The sequence below is a fragment of the Pseudophryne corroboree genome, chromosome 5, assembly GCF_028390025.1.
Source record: "Pseudophryne corroboree isolate aPseCor3 chromosome 5, aPseCor3.hap2, whole genome shotgun sequence".
In the NCBI taxonomy this organism is placed as follows: domain Eukaryota; kingdom Metazoa; phylum Chordata; class Amphibia; order Anura; family Myobatrachidae; genus Pseudophryne; species Pseudophryne corroboree.
The window spans coordinates 184908943-184928016 of record NC_086448.1 but is presented as its reverse complement, the minus strand read 5'-3'; the positions used below and the strand labels follow the sequence as shown (position 1 = coordinate 184928016).

General features: G+C 44.2%; 1 protein-coding gene across 1 annotated transcript in view; it reads right to left on the bottom strand.

The window, feature by feature from the left end:
* Positions 1 to 7493: 7493 nt before the first annotated feature.
* The window catches only part of ZMYND11 (zinc finger MYND-type containing 11), a 282804-nt gene continuing 271223 nt past the window's right edge, over positions 7494 to 19074 (bottom strand). The window contains exons 15-16 of the mRNA XM_063921925.1: positions 11566 to 11751; positions 7494 to 10658 (exon numbers count right to left, since the gene is read on the bottom strand). Coding sequence (XP_063777995.1) covers positions 10536 to 10658; positions 11566 to 11751 — 309 coding nt within the window. The 3' untranslated portion in view covers positions 7494 to 10535. The remainder of the gene's footprint in view (positions 10659 to 11565; positions 11752 to 19074) is intronic.

Genomic DNA, 19074 nt, shown 5'->3' with positions numbered 1-19074 from the left:
TGATTATCGCCTGCTGGAAATACAGCTTGTGAATTTTTTCCCAATACTGCCTCCCTGTCGGAGGGAGCCGTTGGTAAAGCAGGCTTCAGGAACCTGCGAGGAAAAAATGTCTCGACTCTCCAATCTGTACCCCTGGGATAATACTTGTACGATCTAGGGGTCAACTTGCGAGTGATCCCACTGCGCGCTGAGACTCTTGAGACTACCCCCCCACCTCACCTGAGTCCGCTTGCACGGCCCCAGCGTCACGCTGAGGACTTGGCAGACGCGGTGGAGGGCTTCTTTTCCTGGGAAGGGGCTGCCTGCTGCAGTCTACTTCCCTTTCCTCTATGTCTGGGCAGATATGACTGGCCTTTTGCCCGCTTGCCCACATGGGAAACGGAAGGATTGAGGCTGAAAAGACAGTGTCTTTTTCTGCTGAGATGTAACTTGGGGTAAAAAGGTTGGATTTCCCAGCTGTAGCCGTGGCCCCCAGGTCCGATGGACCGACCCCAAATAACTCCTTCCCTTTATACGGCAATACTTCCATGTGCCGTATGGGATCTGTATCACCTGACCACTGTCGTGTCCATGACATCTTCTGGGAGATATGGACAACGCACTTATCTTGATGCCAGAGTGCAAATATCCCTCTGTGCATCTCGCATACATATATATAGAATGCATCCTATTAAATGCTCTATATCAATAAAATATTTTTAGTCAGGGAATTCGACCAAGCCAACCCAGCACTGCATCTCCAGGCTGATGGCGATCGCTGGTCGCAGTATAACCACCGTATGTGTGTATATACTTTTTAGGATATTTTTCCAGCTGCCTATCAGCTGGCTCCTTGAGGGCGGCCGTATCTGGAGACGGTAACGCCACTTGATAAGCGTGTGAGCGCCTTATCCACCCTAAGGGGTGTTTCCCAACGCGCCCTAACTTCTGGCGGGAAAGGGTATAACGCCAATATTTGCTATCGGGGTAAACCCACGCATCATCACACACTTCATTTTATTTTATCTGATTCAGGAAAAACTACAGGTAGTTTTTTCACTCCCACATAATACCCTTTTTTGTGGTACTTGTAGTATCAGAAATATGTAACACCTCCTTCATTGCCCTTAACGTGTGGCCCTAATGAGGAATACGTTTGTTTATTCACCGTCGACACTGGATTCAGTGTCCGTGTCTGTGTCGACCGACTGAGGTAAATGGGCGTTTTTTTAAAAACCCCTGACGGTGTTTCTGAGACGCCTGGACCGGTACTAATTGTTTGTCGGCCGTCTCATGTCGTCAACCGACCTTGCAGCGTGTTGACATTTTCACGTAATTCCCTAAATAAGCCATCCATTCCGGTGTCGACTCCCTAGAGAGTGACATCACCATTACAGGCAATTTCTCCGCCTCCTCCAACATCGTCCTCATACATGTCGACACACACGTACCGACACACAGCACACACACCTGGAATGCTCTGACAGAGGACAGGACCCCACTAGCCCTTTGGAGAGACAGAGGGAGAGTTTGCCAGCACACACCAAAAAACGCTATAATTACATAGGGACAACCTTATATAAGTGTTTCTCCCTAATAGCATCTTTATATATATATTTATATCGCCAATTAGTGCCCCCCTCTCTGTTTAAACCCTGTTTCTGTAGTGCAGTGCAGGGGAGAGCCTGGGAGCCTTCTCTCCAGCCTTTCTGTGAGAGAAAAAATGGCGCTGTGTGCTGAGGAGATAGGCCCCGCCCCTTTTCCGGCGGGCTCGTCTCCCGCTCTTTAGTGAAGTTTGGCAGGGGTTAAATATCTCCATATAGCCTCTGGGGGCTATATGTGAGGTATTTTTAGCCAGTATATAGGTTTACATTTGCCTCCCAGGGCGCCCCCCCCCAGCGCCCTGCACCCTCAGTGACAGCGTGTGAAGTGTGCTGAGAGGAAAATGGCGCACAGCTGCAGTGCTGTGCGCTACCTTTAGAAGACTGTCAGAGTCTTCAGCCGCCGATTCTGGACCTCTTCTAACTTCAGCATCTGCAAGGGGGCCGGCGGCGCGGCTCCGGTGACCATCCAGGCTGTACCTGTGATCGTCCCTCTGGAGCTGATGTCCAGTAGCCAAGAAGCCAATCCATCCTGCACGCAGGTGAGTTCACTTCTTCTCCCCTCAGTCCCTCGTTGCAGTGATCCTGTTGCCAGCAGGACTCACTGTAAAATAAAAAACCTAAGCTAAACTTTCTCTAAGCAGCTCTTTAGGAGAGCCACCTAGAATTGCACCCTTCTCGGCCGGGCACAAAAATCTAACTGGAGTCTGGAGGAGGGTCATAGGGGGAGGAGCCAGTGCACACCACCTGATCGGAAAAGCTTTACTTTTGTGCCCTGTCTCCTGCGGAGCCGCTATTCCCCATGGTCCTTTCAGGAACCCCAGCATCCACTAGGACGATAGAGAAATCGCCTGTAGTATAGTGACCTATATCCTCAAATTAGATACACATATATATAGATGATCCTATAATGTACATGAGTATTTATTCAAGAAACACTTATATTTAAACAAAATTCAAACTCCAGGTTGTCTACAACCTCATTCTAACACCAATATCGGATACTCCTAGGGCGGTCGTTATAAGAGATCACAGTAATGCCGGACATATATTGAGCAAATACTTGATCTATTTCTGTCCGGCACCCTATCACTCTAAGAATTGGTCTAATCAAATTTGGAATTAAAAATGGAGCTATGTATAGCTAGCAGGCGCCAGTGTGGCCGCCGTAAATTTGAACTTAAGTCTGGCAAAAACACTATTCAGTGTCCTAACCTGATGCACCACTAATCCCGCTAGATGTAAAGAGACCAAACTATAACCAATGATTGCAAAATGTATTAGCTCTTATCTAGAACGCTTAGAATACCTCATATGGATATAATTGAGTTCATATAGAAAAAACTGAGTACTTGGACAATTCACAGTATATTGACACAAAAGCCTATTGAAAATGATAGAACAGAGAGAAATAAATAAATGGATCTTCAATACACTCATTTAGACCCTCCGGCATTAGGGTTCTCAATTTATGGATCCAGTAATTCTCCATAAATCCATAAATTGAGAACCCTAATGCCGGAGGGTCTAAATGAGTGTATTGAATTTGATCTTTGATAAGTTAATGGTACATGCCGACTTACTATATTGAAGATCCATTTATTTATTTCTCTCTGTTCAATCAGTGGGATTAGTGGTGCATCAGGTTAGGACACTGAATAGTGTTTTTGCCAGACTTAAGTTCAAATTTACGGCGGCCACACTGGCGCCTGCTAGCTATACATAGCTCCATTTTTTATTCCAAATTTGATTAGACCAATTCTTAGAGTGATAGGGTGCCGGACAGAAATAGATCAAGTATTTGCTCAATATATGTATTTATATATAAAAGACAGTTACCGTCTTCTGCCCGGCACCACTATGATTCTTTATAATGGCCGCTTTAGGAGCATCTGACATTGAGGCTGTAGGCAACCCGGAGTTTAATTTTGGCGTTTTAATTAATTCCCACCGCCTCCCCCCCCCTTTTGTTTATATGAACCTAATTATATCCAAATGAGGTTCTCTAAGCGTGCTATATAAGATCCAATATTTTGTAACCATTGGTTATAGTTTGGTCTTTCTACATCCAGTGGGATCAGTGGCGCATCAGGTTAGGTCACTGAATAGTGCTTATGTTCAGACTTAAGTTTGAATCCACGGTGGCCACACTGGTGCATGTTAGCTATTTATAGCTTTATTTTTAATACTAAATTTTCTCAGATTAATTTTTTAGAGTGATAAGGTGCCGGACAGAAAAAGTTTTGCCTAATATTCGTTCTTATATATAAAAGACAGTTACCATCTTTTGTCCGGCATTACTGTGATCTCTTATAACGACCGCCCTAGGAGTATCCGATGTTGGTGTTAGAATGAGGTTGTAGACAACCTGGAGTTTGAATTTTGTTTAAATATAAGTGTTTCTTGAATAAATACTCATGTACATTATAGGATCATCTATATATATGTGTATCTAATTTGAGGATATAGGTCACTATACTACAAGCAATTTCTGCCATATATTTTTATTGTTTCATGTTTTAAAACGTTTTATTATGAGAGTCAACGTGTATTTAATGCATTATTTTAATTGTTAATTATTGACATCTGTTTGCTATTAGCCGTTTGGGCTTTAAATATTGACCAGTCTGGAGGTAGGATCATACCTTTGATAAAGTCACGTGATCATGACGAAACGCGTCAGGACCCCGCCTCTATGCACACCTGGCCCAGGTGATACACCTTCGTGCAATCCATATTGGTCTCACCATTACCATCATTGACCGGCTCACCGCTACAGGAGGCCGCCGCTCACTTCACCGCTGCGGCTGGTGATAACCGTCGAGCAAGCTTCTACCGCTATAGGAGGCTGCCGTCCACTTCTCCGCTATGGCGGGTGATGATCATCGGGGAGCATCCACATCTCCTCTCCGCTGTGCAGGATATTGGGCAACGCAGGACTTTTTAGCCGGGGACGCTCGGCTAATCTTCACCAGCCCATTCGGATAGGTATTATATGCTCACAACCACTTACCTGGTGACTTTTAGAGATAACCATTTGGAATTGCACTATATTGAATTCTCCTCATTTCCTCATGAATTGTGGAATATGAACTTTTTTCATCTATAGCCATTATTCTTTATACGGCTAAATTAGCCAGTAATCACCGGAGACAGATATAGGTGTGCTGTAACTTGTTTTAATGTCATTTTTTTCTATCTGTGATTTTCATTATTAAATAACAATATTTTTACATACTACACGTTTGCTCTCCTTTTACACATAACTGCTGACACACAGCGCAGCCACTGTTGTTTTTTTTTTTAGTTCGTCAATCCATTCTCTCACATAGTGGTCATGGCAAGCGCAATGTCTCAGGAGTTTTACATTTTTATTTTTTCATTTATTTAATTTAATTTACACTGGTGAGGCGTTGTATAAGTAGTTTTTTTGTTCTGGTTCATATGTCGGTATTTTCACCTGTCGGCATTTTACATGTCGGTATTTTGACCTTGTCGGTATTTTAAATGTCGGTATTTTGTCCATGTTGGGATTTTGACCTTGTCGGGATTTTGACTATCGGTCAATTGGTGTTGGGATTTTGAAAGGAGGTATTTCATACCGATCCCATATCAACTGAGCTGAGGCCTTCCACCTCTTCGTACTGTATGCCGAAATAGCATTATCTGAGCTTTCATCTTCCGATGAATCTTCCTCTGCCTCATGTGTAGTCTGTGAAAGTGAAGATTTACTTAACCTCGGTTTATCCACCTGCTTCTCTTGAGAAGGTGCTGGTAGAAATGATATATTGTAGGTAGGGAGCTGCATGTAAGGGTTAATAGTGTAACCTGTTCCCGGTACAGATGGGGTAGGAATTATCTGTTCAGCTATACTGGATAAGGTCTGTGCAAACATAGCCCAAGGTGGATCCCTTTGTGCTTGACATTGTACCAGGATCTGCATTGTATTTTGCTGAAAACTAAAGCAATTTGTACACAAACCATCCTGAACCAGATCCTGAGAGGATAATACATTTTTGCAAGACAAACATAAAATGAGTGTTGCTGTTGCTGTGTGTACCTTCCTCACCTTTGCCGCTCTTAGACATGATGAATAATCAGCACTTTCACAGTGTACTACACAATTTATGACTGTAATCACTTTAAAGTATTTAAAGTGACATACAATCTGACCCTACCCATGCACCAGCATTGAGGATCAGAAAGGACAATTAACAGACATTTGATAAAGTCAGCAATCACACTAGCAGTCAGTCACATGTTATACATTAGTATAATTAGCAATATGAGCACATCATCAACTACAGACATATCTTTTAAGTATGTAGGAGAACAAATTACTGATCATGTTTAAACTGATCTAGCGTATTCAGATGCAATGCGAGAGAAACAATAGTATATGTATACACACTCATATGCAATAGACACTTATCTAACTATTCGTACTCAAAACAGGTAGAGATTTTAGTGCTGTATAACCCGTACTCAGCAGAGTGGGATAGAGGGAGACTCCCCTCGCTTCCAGGATCGATCAATACGTTAGCGAACGTTGAGTGGATCCAGACGCTACTAGTGTACACTGCTGCTCTATGAACCTATAGTGAACACAGACGCTCAGTGAACATGGATGCACCAGTCACACAGCCGCCTATGCTGCGACCGGGTCCCCTCGTGGTAGCAATCAGTGAACACAGACGCACCGGTCACACAGCTGCCTATGCTGCGACCAGGTCCCCTCGTGGTAGCGTCTGGGACGGAAGCGAGGAAACAGTTCATGACGGAAAGACTCAGCAGAAACTGGTCATGAACCAGGGGGGGGGCGACCAGGAAAGCGTCTGACTTCCCCGTTGACATCAACCCTAGGGATCGCGGCCTCATGCTATTCCTGGAGCCTATGATCCCTAAGGGCTAGCGCTGGAGCACCCGCTGCGGCTGTTGTTAATATTCCATCGAGCTAAGCGGAACCGATGCCTTACCTTCTCTCCGTGCTCCGGCCACAGCCTGGTAACGTCTGATGGACCTGCTAGTATATCCGACACAGACGCCCGTTGAAACAGCACTGTATTCGTGGGTAAGCGTTGTCGCGACCTGGCGGAGAGTTGTTGGAGCGACTCTTTCTAATATGCGTATAAGACGCTGTTTAGTAAGATCACTAAAAAAAAAATAGTAAGACTATAAAAATAAAATAAGAAAGCTTAGGGCTGCTAAAAACCAGCAGCCCTCTGACCATGGTCAGGCTCCTGCCGCACCAAACAAAACTGATTTGCCTGAGCCAGTGGGCGGGGATATATGGACGGGCCCGTTGCATCCTGGGAGGCAGGAAAGCTTTGATCGATTGGTGCCAATCCGCTGATGCTCCATCATATCCCATTGTTATCCTCTAGATAACCTGTGGACTCTGCCGGAGAAATTAGACTTATCTGCTCTGTTAGATAGAGGTAAAGCAGTGAGGTGTGTGATAGTATTAAGGAAGAGGGTAATAGTGAGTCATGGATTCTGTGTCGGGCTTGATGGATCCATCACACAGAGAAGAAAAAGGAGGTGTAACTACACCTAATGACTGCTAAGGGGTGGGCAATAAGTAGCCCTCCAGCTGTTGTAGAACTGTACATTCCAGATTACCCACCACAGTTTTGGCCATGCGAAAACTGTTTCAGGACATGCTGGGATTTGTAATTCAACAGCAGCTGAAGGGCCACTTTATTTCTCAACCCTGGTTTGAAGGCTACGTAAGTACAAATTAAGAATAATTACTGCCCATTCCACCAACTATTTAGAACCCCTGTATAACTGATGTGTGTCACTGGAAACACCATTTAAGCTAGTTACAATTTCCACAATATTAAGCTGCACTCATCACTTTCCAAATAACACACAAACCAGTAGAGAGAAGTACTTTGAATGACACCATCATTTCATTTTAAATACATTTATTAACAAATGTTAACACCTATTGCTAGTAAGAGCAGCTTACAAAATGGCAGAATGTATCATAGAACTAGACCAGCCACAATGGATAATTACAATGTGCATAGTGGCCAAGCTTAACGTCTTAAGAAATAGAAGTGAATTCATTTTTGTAATAACGGTTTCAAAACAGGTTTTTATTATTTTTTTTGTCATTTTTGCTTTTTCTATATTTTAACTTACAACATATACAAAACCAGGCCACAATCTTAATTGTTAAATTTTGTTTTCACACCGATTTAACTCTGCAATGTGCAACCATGTCAAAGGACACAGGAAAATAAACCAAAATAACACAAGTCTTACTCTCATGCAGATAACCGCTATATTGTATGTTTCTTGGAATGATTTTACATCAAATGTATTCTCACAATACACTTTCTTTCATAGGTCTGGATCGATACTGCAGATCTTGCAAAGTATACCTCCCTGCTGCTGGGATTTTACTGCAGGCCACTATATCAGTAGAGTGGTTTAGCTGTAATAATATGCTGTGGAAGAGATTTGTGAAATATCGCTAGAATACAGTCACATCATGCTGGTTTCATGTATGAAACTGAATAAGAAAAACAATGGGTAATGTGAGAACTGGTGCATGGGTAATCATGGGAAAGAAAAGGAAAAAGAAGTCACCGTAATTCACAAGCAACCAAAAATGTTTGATTCATATTTTCCCCTAAACCGTACCAAAAAGTGCAGTAAGAATCTGGTTGCTCTGAGTTAACGGACCCTTTCTTTGCAGGTCCACCAATTACCTGTACACCAGTTAACATACCTGTCCCCCAGTGTATTTATGGTCTCAAGTTTTCCACTTCCATTGTCTAATCGCTTGCAATAAATATCAAAGATCTAAATAAATATTTACAACTCTTCCTCAGTATTCTTTCTTCCAAATAGCTAGTTCGTTAGGGTTTTCTACAGCCCCTCTTCAAGTTCTCACATTAAACACCAAAATCTCTTTCTTTATCAAATAAAAATATAATCAAGATTAATTCAAATACAGAGTAAAATGATGATAGTGGCTAACAAAGTAAATTGCTTTTAAAACAACCCCACCCCCAACAACCTGAAAGATTAACATAAGATAAATGTTATTCAACTATCGATCCATTCCTATGGGAAATAGTCCATAAGATGTTACAAAAAACTGACATTGTACAAGGAATCTGACATGCAATAATCGTCATTCAGTGTGTGGTGAGGAAGCATGGCTGTTACTCAAAAGTCTTTGTGAACATCAAGAGTTTCAATGTTGTCTGCTGTGCATCAGGTTGCAAACACCAGTGGACAGGAAATGCAATATTTTAGTGTGTTGGGTATAATGCCAAAGAGTTCAATAGCAGTTTATAGAAGGTTGTAAATGCTACAAGTTACTTATGGGTATTTTCGAGGAAGTCATGCAGGGTTGACATTGTACCTCCAAAATCACTTGCCAGTAAGAGAAAAAGTGTACCTATCACCAACAATGGAGATGGCTATACTGTAGGCAGAACCAAAGGAAAGGACTGGTGACTCCACCGAGCCAAGAGGCACTTACGTCCATAGTGAACCGATATACTGTATTGAATATTGGTTTGCATTAAGCTCTAGGTACACTTGAAAATTGAATTAGGGGGTGCAATGAGCTGGTAGCTAGGGTATAACATTACACAGTCTACCCTGCACAGACAATGGTGATAATTTGTAAAACCTGCAACACCATGAATTTGGTAGTCAGAATTTAGAGAAGTAAATGAGGAAAAAAAAACACGCTTCCTACTTATGAAGCAACATAATTTGCAGGATGTCAATCAGAGAAGCTCAGAGCAAGATTACCTTGACAAACACCCACAATTACAATCAGATGCCTATAAGTAGTGTGAACAGGTGCATTACTTCTAAATGGAACAGCTGAGATCTCAATAAACCCTGTAAGAAGTCATCCAAGGTTGATTCTTGGTTTGCGTGGTCACTGTAAGTGTGCCTTCATAGGACAATGAACTGTGCAAATCGAAAAGTAATTTTTATGCTCTAAGATAGGATTACCTGTATTTATAACTATGCAATCAAAGTTAATATATTTCATTTTTTTTTATAAAAGTTATATATTGAAAATAAGTAATGAACAAACATGGGATATATTTTACAAATAAAATATGCAAGAACAATTCTTGCTTTGTGAACCCTGTTCCCTAAAATTTAACCTTAAAACCCCTTGGTAGAGAATAACTAAAATCATAATGCCTTTCTTATTTCTTAGTAGGAGAAATGTAATAGAACAAGCATGGCAGGTTTGGAAGTGAGGCCTTGCTTAAGGTAGTAGAGCCCCCCCTATAGGTTCTTTACATTCACTGATTCATCAGAAGTGTCTGTCACCAAACATTGGGCTCATCGTATTCGGATCTGTTTGCCTCCACCTGGATTTATGGTCCAAGATTTCTCCTTTAGGCACCCCCCCCCCCCCCAAAAAAAAAAAAAAAGAATGATGCCTTTTTCTTTGTTTTCAAACAGAAGACCTGCTGCTTGGCAGACATAAAATTGTTAAAATTATTTTAAATTGCTTAAAAGATTATAAACACAAAATGCCTTGAACCTGAAAATGCAAAATTGTCTAGAAAAACTACCGTTTATCAGCAATAATGTCATAATGAATGTAAAACAGTTTAAATTCCTCACAACTTTAGTTATGACAGGAACGTACGGTCTAACCATGATTGTTCCCAGAAGAGCCGCCAAGCCCTAAACAGCAAAGCAATGCCGGATCCTCTGGCAGCAAACAGGTTAGAAGAAGACTAGCACAATATTTAATGTGCAAAACATGTCTTTGTGAAGAAGGTTTTCAGCACTTCAGTACTGGAGCTGTGCAATAAGCATATTGTCCGGCACTGAGCAAACTATGAGCTGGTTCAAAAATGGTACGCAGAAAGTAAGCACGTACGGCATCTTGAAAATTAAAAACAAAACGCAGAGTTTGAGGATTGAGATCACGGAAACGATTAAAGGAACGATTCATCTTTTCCGGCGGCAGGTTCTCTTGTGTTCAGCATGCCAGTGTTCTTGCTGGCATTTAATGGAGCAGTAAGAGGTGTTCCAGCAGCAGTGGTACATCGCCTCCTCTTCACAGTTGTAGCACTGAACAGGGTAAGAAAACACATTAAACTCCCTCAATGACGTACAAGTAAGATATCAAGAGATTTAAGACCAGTGAAAAACATGCATTCAGTGGCTAGACAGTACTGTAATGTACACCAGGACCCCCAGCCAGAGCACACTAACCCTGGCAGCCAGAACGTGAGCCGGACAGTATGCAGTGCAGGCAAAGACACATTTTTCAAGGTTAAGATGTCTTTGCTCCACTACGAGAAAACTTAGAAATTACAGTAGTTGTCTCTCAATTTGGCGGAGCTTAACCCCCTTTCCCCCCCGCCTTCACCGGACTTCCCTGTCTTAAGTACCCTGGGCGTCATAATTGAAACAACTTTGTCTCACACATGTATATGTATCCTATATCTAATTGAGGTGAATGGAATTCGTCTTAACATGTGAAAAGTATATTTCCTAACGCACATGGAAGATATTCTAAAACACAGGATGATTCACTGACTATTCCTAAGAATAGGATTCAGAGAAACAGATATGTCCTCATACATCTTTGCTGCAGTCATGCCAAACGCGGGTGCGAATCATCCCGGCGGCCCGAATTCACAAAAAAGTGCTCGCCGCCCCATTGTGCGAGTTTGGCCAGAACTAGCCCCCGCTAGTTATACCTAGCTCTGGCACAGTAACATATTTGCATACATTCTCATCGGCTCTTTTACAGAAGACAACCTGTATTTTATGTTTATCTGTGACATAAAATATGGCTTTGTTTTACAAAGAAAATATATAGGCCCTCCTCTGACCACTAGAAGCGTACTCCTACTTCAGCTTCCACTGACACTTTCCACTTGTCAGTGCTCAAGGTGAAATATCGGTTACAGTCATTTGTGGCAGAATTCCCCTGCAATAGTAACAGATACCATAGCCACATATCCCTTACCCACTGCTTCTTCTTGGTCTGGGAGATCAGCTGCTTGTGTTGTGCTGCCAGCTTCTTAATTTCTTCAACAAACTCTTCTTTGCACTTGTCTTTCACCTGCCTGCACTTTCTGTCCATCTCTCCCTGAATGTTGGCCACGGCTTTACTAACCGCTTGTCTCTTCTCCTCTTCCATCTCCGCTCGCAGCTGCAGAAATAAGCACAGGTTTTTAGTTACCACGTAAGACAAAACACTTCAGGCATCCCCTGCCTACATGGAAGGCCACTCACATAATACATCATTGCCACTGCACAGTCAGCTAGTATAGAAGAGATTAAATATTTTTTGTTCCATATATTCATAACCTATATTCATAAAGGTCAAGTCTCTAGCATGAATGTATTAAACATTGTGCCTTTAGTACTTCTGTATTGTTTTTATTAGTGATGAGCGGATTCGGTTTTACTCGGTTCTCAAAACGGCATCTTATTGGCTCACGGATTTCACGTGTTTTGGATAGCCAATAAGATACCATTTTGAGAACCGAGTAAAACCGAATCCGCTCATCACTAGTTTTTATAAGTGTTGCTGTGCAGGAGGTTGCACTAAAAAAAGGTAATTAAGATGGAACAATGTCGTACATAGGTCCTGATGCAGTTTTGCATCTGGGCAGAGCCATGTTAAACTGCAGATGGGGCAGAGGTAACATGTGCAGATAAGAGTGACATTTGGGTGGGGTGTGTTCAAACTGAAATCTAAATTGCAGTGTATAAATAAATCAGCCAGTATTTACCCTGCACAGAAACATATAACCCACCCAAAGCTAAATCATGTTACATCTGCCCCATCTGCAGTGCCGCATGGCTCTGCCGAGTTGTGTGCTTTTTTGCTTTGCTAAGAAAACTGAATCAGGTCCACTGGGGTTTATTCAGGGCTGTTAGCAAACCAAGAAAAGCACTCAAGTCAGTTAAACCATGTGCACTGCGGGTTGGGGCAGATGTAACATGTGCAGAGAGAGTTAGATTTGGGTGGGTTATATTGTTTCTGTGCAGGGTAAATACTGACTGCTTTATTTTTACACTGCAATTTAGATTTTAGTTTGAACACACCCCACCCAAATCTAACTCTCTCTGCACATGTTATATCTGCCCCACCTGCACTGATACACGGTTTTGCCCATTAGTGTGCATTTTTGCTTTGCTAACCAACCTGAATCAGCCCCAAAGAGCGGAGGCTATTGTGGGAGGAACTAATGCACACAAGGAAACGGGGTATCCGATTAGCCCCAATACTTTTTCGCCTTAAAAAAACGGCTGATAGCGTGATATGTAACCGTTGGTCATTATTAGGCTATTCTAATACTGTTTTTTCCCGGGAGAAAATGGTCCAGTTTTCGCGCAAAAACACATGGGATCCGGGATACATTTCCGGACCTATGTGTTATTGCGGATCTGCAGGCTGCCATCGTGGATTAAGAGGCACCCAAAACATAATACCGTGTATGTGCTTGCCTCATGGGGATCTGGATGCCAGCATCAGGGCTAACAGGATAGCCCCTGGCGAACCTACTGTATTAGCAGTGGTAAATTACTGCTGCTAATAGGATATATCCCCAAGGTCTATCATTTCAGTACCAGACAGTTGTTTGAAATAGATATATTTATTTAAAAAAAAAAAAACAAACAAACCCCATTTCCACTGTCTTTTTAACATATGATTTAGTTCTTACGTCAGACACAAAAATAAGAATTTACTTACCGATAATTCTATTTCTCGTAGTCCGTAGTGGATGCTGGGAACTCCGTAAGGACCATGGGGAACAGCGGCTCCGCAGGAGACAGGGCACATCTAAAGAAAGCTTTAGGATCACCTGGTGTGCACTGGCTCCTCCCCCTATGACCCTCCTCCAAGCCTCAGTTAGGATACTGTGCCCGGACGAGCGTACACAATAAGGAAGGATTTTGAATCCCGGGTAAGACTCATACCAGCCACACCAATCACACTGTACAACCTGTGATCTGAACCCAGTTAACAGCATGATAATAGAGAAGCCTCTATAAAAGATGGCTCACTACAACAATAACCCGAATTTTTTGGTAACAATAATTATGTACCAGTATTGCAGACAATCCGCACTTGGGATGGGCGCCCAGCATCCACTACGGACTACGAGAAATAGAATTATCGGTAAGTAAATTCTTATTTTCTCTGACGTCCTAGTGGATGCTGGGAACTCCGTAAGGACCATGGGGATTATACCAAAGCTCCCAAACGGGCGGGAGAGTGCGGATGACTCTGCAGCACCGAATGAGAGAACTCCAGGTCCTCCTCAGCCAGGGTATCAAATTTGTAAAATTTTACAAACGTATTTGCTCCTGACCAAGTAACTGCTCGGCAAAGTTGTAAAGCCGAGACCCCTCGGGCAGCTGCCCAAGATGAGCCCACCTTCCTTGTGGAGTGGGCATTTTAAGATTTTTGGCTGTGGCAGGCCTGCCACAGAATGTGCAAGCTGAATTGTACTACAAATCCAACGAGCAATCGTCTGCTTAGAAGCAGGAGCACCCAGTTTGTTGGGTGCATACAGGATAAACAGCGAGTCAGATTTTCTGACTCCAGCCGTCCTGGAAACATATATTTACAGGGCCCTGACCACGTCAAGCAACTTGGAATCCTCCAAGTCCTTAGTAGCCGCAGGTACCACAATAGGTTGCTTCATGTGAAATGCAGAAACCACCTTAGGTAGAAATTGAGGACAAGTCCTCAATTCTGCCCTGTCAGAATGAAATATTAAATAAGGGCTTTTATATGATAAAGCCGCCAATTCTGACACACGCCTGGCTGAAGCCAGGGCTAACAGCATCGTCACCTTCCATGTGAGATATTTTAAGTCCACAGTGGTGAGTGGTTCAAACCAATGTGACTTTAGGAAACTCAACACAACATTGAGATCCCAAGGTGCCACTGGAGGCACAAAAGGAGGCTGTATATGCAGTACCCCTTTTACAAATGTCTGAACTTCAGGCACTGAAGCCAGTTCCTTTTGGAAGAAAATCGACAGGGCCGAAAATTGAACCTTAATGGACCCTAATTTTAGGCCCATAGACAGTCCTGTTTGCAGGAAATGGAGGAAACGACCCAGTTGAAATTCCTCTGTAGGGGCCTTCTTGGCCTCCCACCACGCAACATATTTTCGCCAAATGCGGTGATAATGTTTTGCGGTTACGTCCTTCCTGGCCTTGACCAGGGTAGGGATGACTTCATCTGGAATGCCTTTTTCCTTCAGGATCCGACGTTCAACCACCAAGCCGTCAAACGCAGCCGCGGTAAGTCTTGGAACAAACAAGGCCCCTGCTGGAGCAGGTCCTTTCTTAGAGGTAGAGGCCACGGTTCGTCCGTGAGCATCTCTTGAAGTTCCGGATACCAAGTTCTTCTTGGCCAATCCGGAGCCACGAGTATCGTTCTTACTCCCCTTTGCCGTATAATTCTCAGTACTTTTGGTATGAGAGGCAGAGGAGGGAACACATACACTGACTGGAAACACCCACTGTGTTACCAGAGCGTCCACAGCTATTGCCTGAGGGTCTCTTGACCTGGCGCAATACCTGTCCAGTTTTTTGTTGAGGCGGGACGCCATCATATCCACCTTTGGTTTTTCCCAACGGTTCACAATCATGTGGAAGACTTCTGGATGAAGTCCCCACTCTCCCGGGTGTAGATCGTGTCTGCTGAGGAAGTCTGCTTCCCAGTTGTCCACTCCCGGAATGAACACTGCTGACAGTGCTATCACATGATCTTCCGCCCAGCGAAGAATCCTTGCAGCTTCTGCCATTGCCCCCCTGCTTCCCGTGCCGCCCTGTCTGTTTACGTGGGCGACTGACGTGATGTTGTCCGATTGGATCAATACCGCCTGACCCTGAAGCAGGGGTTTCGCTTGACTTAGGGCATTGTAAATGGCCCTTAGTTCCAGAATGTTTATATGAAGAGATGTCTCCAGGCTTGACCATAAGCCCTGGAAATTCCTTCCCTGTGTGACTGCTCCCCAGCCTCGCAGGCTGGCATCCGTGGCCACCAGGACCCAGTCCCGAATGTCGAATCTGCGGCCCTCTAGAAGATGAGCACTCTGCAACCACCACAGGAGGGATACCCTTGTCCCCGGTGACAGGGTTATCCGCTGAAGCATCTGAAGATGCGACCCGGACCATTTGTCCAGTAGGTTCCACTGGAAAGTCTTGCGTGGAATCTGCCGAATGGGATTGCTTCGTAGGAAGCCACCATTTTTACCCAGAACCCTTGTGCATTGATGCACTGAGACTTGGTTCGGTTTTAGGAGGTTCCTGACTAGCTCGGATAACTCCCTGGCTTTCTCCTCCGGGAGAAACACCTTCTTTCTGGACTGTGTCCAGGATCATCCCTAGGAACAGAAGACAAGTCGTCGGAACCAGCTGCGATTTTGGAATATTGAGAATCCAATCGTGCTGCCGCAACACTACCTGAGATAGTGCTACACCGACTTCCAAGTGTTCCCTGGATCTTACCCTTATCAGGGAATCGTCCAAGTAAGGGATAACTAAAATTTCCTTCCTTCGAAGGGATATCATTTCGGCCATTACCTTGGTAAAGACCCGGGGTGCCGTGGACCATCCCTACGGCAGCGTCCGAACTGATAGTGACAGTTCTGTACCATAACCTGAAATACCCTTGGTGAGAAGGGTAAATTTTGACATGAAGGTAAGCATCCTTGATGTCCCGAGACATCATGTAGTCCCCTTCTTCCAGGTTTGCAATCACTGCTCTGAGTGACTCAATTTTGAATTTGAACCTCTGTATGCAAGTGTTCAAAGATTTTAGATTTTAAAATCGGTCTCACCGAGCCGTCTGGCTTCGGTACCACAATAGTGTGGAATAATACCCCGTTCCCTGTTGCAGGAGGGGTATCTTGATTATCACCTGCTGGGAATACAGCTTGTGAATGGTTTCCAAAACTGCCTCCCTGTCAGCGGGAGACGTCGGTAAAACAGACCTTTGGAAACGGCGAGGGGGATACGTCTCGAATTCCAATTTGTACCCCTGAAATATTACCTGAAGGATCCAGGGGTCTACTTGCGAGTGAGCCCACTGCGCACTGAAATTCATTGAGAACGGGACCCCACCGTGCCTGAACTTGTAAAGCCCTAGCGTCATACTGAGGGCTTGGCAGAGGCGGAAAAGAGTTTCTGTTCCTTGGAACTGGCTGATCTCTGCAGCCATTTTCCTCTCCCTCCCAACCAGGACTGCGCCTGATAATACGGCGTCTTATTTTGAGAGGCGACCTGGGGTACATCCCCTTTTTTGTTAAGGCAATACTTCCAAATGCCGTTTGGAATCCGCATCACCTGACCACTTTACTGGTATAATTGGACAACGCACTTATACTTGATGCCAGTCGGCAAATATTCCGCTGTGCATCATGCATATATAGAAATGCATCTTTTAATTGCTCTATAGGCAATAATATACTGTCCTTATCTAGGATATCAAATTTCCAGTCAGGGAATCCGACCACGCCAACCCAGCACTGCACATCCAGGCTGAGGCGATTGCTGGTCGCAGTATAACACCAGTATGTGTGTAAATACATTTTAGGATACCCTCCTGCTTTCTATCAGCAGGATCCCTAAGGGCGGCCATCTCCAGAGAGGGTAGAGCCCTTGTTCTTACAAGCGTGTGAGCGCCTTATCCCCCCTAGGGGGTGTTTCCCAACGCACCCTAACCTCTGGCGGGAAAAGGTATACTGCCAATAACTTTTTAGAAATTATCAATTGTTATCGGGGGGAAACCCACGCATCATCACACACCTCATTTTATTTCTCAGATTCAGGAAAACTACAGAAAGTTTTTCCTCACCAAACATAATACCCCTTTTTTTTTGGTGGTATTTATATTATCAGAAGAGTGTAAACTTTTTCCATTGCCTCAATCATGCAATGTGTGGCCCTATTGGAAATCACGGTTGTCTCTTCACCGTCGACACAGGAGTCAGTATCCGTGTCGGCGTCTGTATCTGAGGTAACGGGCGCTTTAGAGCCCCTGTATGAGACGTCTGGACATGCACAAGCTGAGTAGCCGGCTGTCTCATGTCAACCACTGTCTTTTATACAAAGCTGACACTGTCACGCAATTTCAACAGTACATCCACTCAGGTGTCGACCCCCCAGGGGGTGACAACACTATTACAGACACTCTACTCCGTCTCCTCATCATTTTTCTCCTCATACATGTCGACACAAACGTACCGACACACAGCACACACACAGGGAATGCTCTGATAGAGGACAGGACCCCACTAGCCCTTTGGGGAGACAGAGGGAGAGTTTGCCAGCACACACCAGAGCGCTATATATATACAGGGATAACCTTATATAAGTGTTTTTCCCTTTATAGCTGCTGTATTGTTTATACTGCGCCTAATTTGTGCCCCCCTCTCTTTTTTAACCCCTTTCTGTAGTGTAGTGACTGCAGGGGAGAGCCAGGGAGCTTCCCTCCAACTGAGCTGTGAGGGAAAATGGCGCCAGTGTGCTGAGGAGATAGGCTCCGCCCCTTTCTCGGCGTCCTTATCATCCGTTTTCTTGTATGTTTTGGCAGGGGTTAAATGCATCCATATAGCCCAGGAGTTATATGTGATGCATTTATTTTAGCCATAAAAGGTTTTCTATCGATTTATTGCGTCTCAGGGCGCTGCCCCCCCAGCGCCCTGCACCCTCAGTGACCGGAGTGTGAAGTGTGCTGAGAGCAATGGCGCACCGCTGCGGTGCTGTGCGCCTACCTTTATCTGAAGACAGGAAAGTCTTCTGCCGCCGATTTTTCCGGACCTCTTCGCTCTTCTGGCTCTGTAAGGGGGCCGGCGGCGCGGCTCCGGTGACCCATCCAGGCTGAACCTGTGATCGTCCCTCTGGAGCTAATGTCCAGTAGCCTAAGAAGCCCAATCCACTCTGCACGCAGGTGAGTTCGCTTCTTCTCCCCTTAGTCCCTCGATGCAGTGAGCCTGTTGCCAGCAGGTCTCACTGAAAATAATAAACCTAAACTAAAACTTTCACAAAGAGCTCAGGAGAGCCCCTAGTGTGCACCCTTCTCGTCGGGCACAGAAAATCTAACTGAGGCTTGGAGGAGGGTCATAGGGGGAGGAGCCAGTGCACACCAGGTGATCCTAAAGCTTTCTTTAGATGTGCCCTGTCTCCTGCGGAGCCGCTGTTCCCCATGGTCCTTACGGAGTTCCCAGCATCCACTAGGACGTCAGAGAAATGACTCTTCTATCCCTCTTTTCATTGCGAACAGTATTACGGTCTCAGCTGGAGCAATGACTACAGTATGTGGTTATAGTAAGCTGTAACATTGGTTATGCGTGATGGGCATGAAATCTATCATGACATAGGTGAACATTCTTGACAGCAAATAATGTCTTATTGCTGTTTGGGCCAAGGGTGTAAAAATGTTTACGGGTCTGGTTTAATTAGAATTTTATTAAATTGACTCAATATATGAACAAAAATAAAT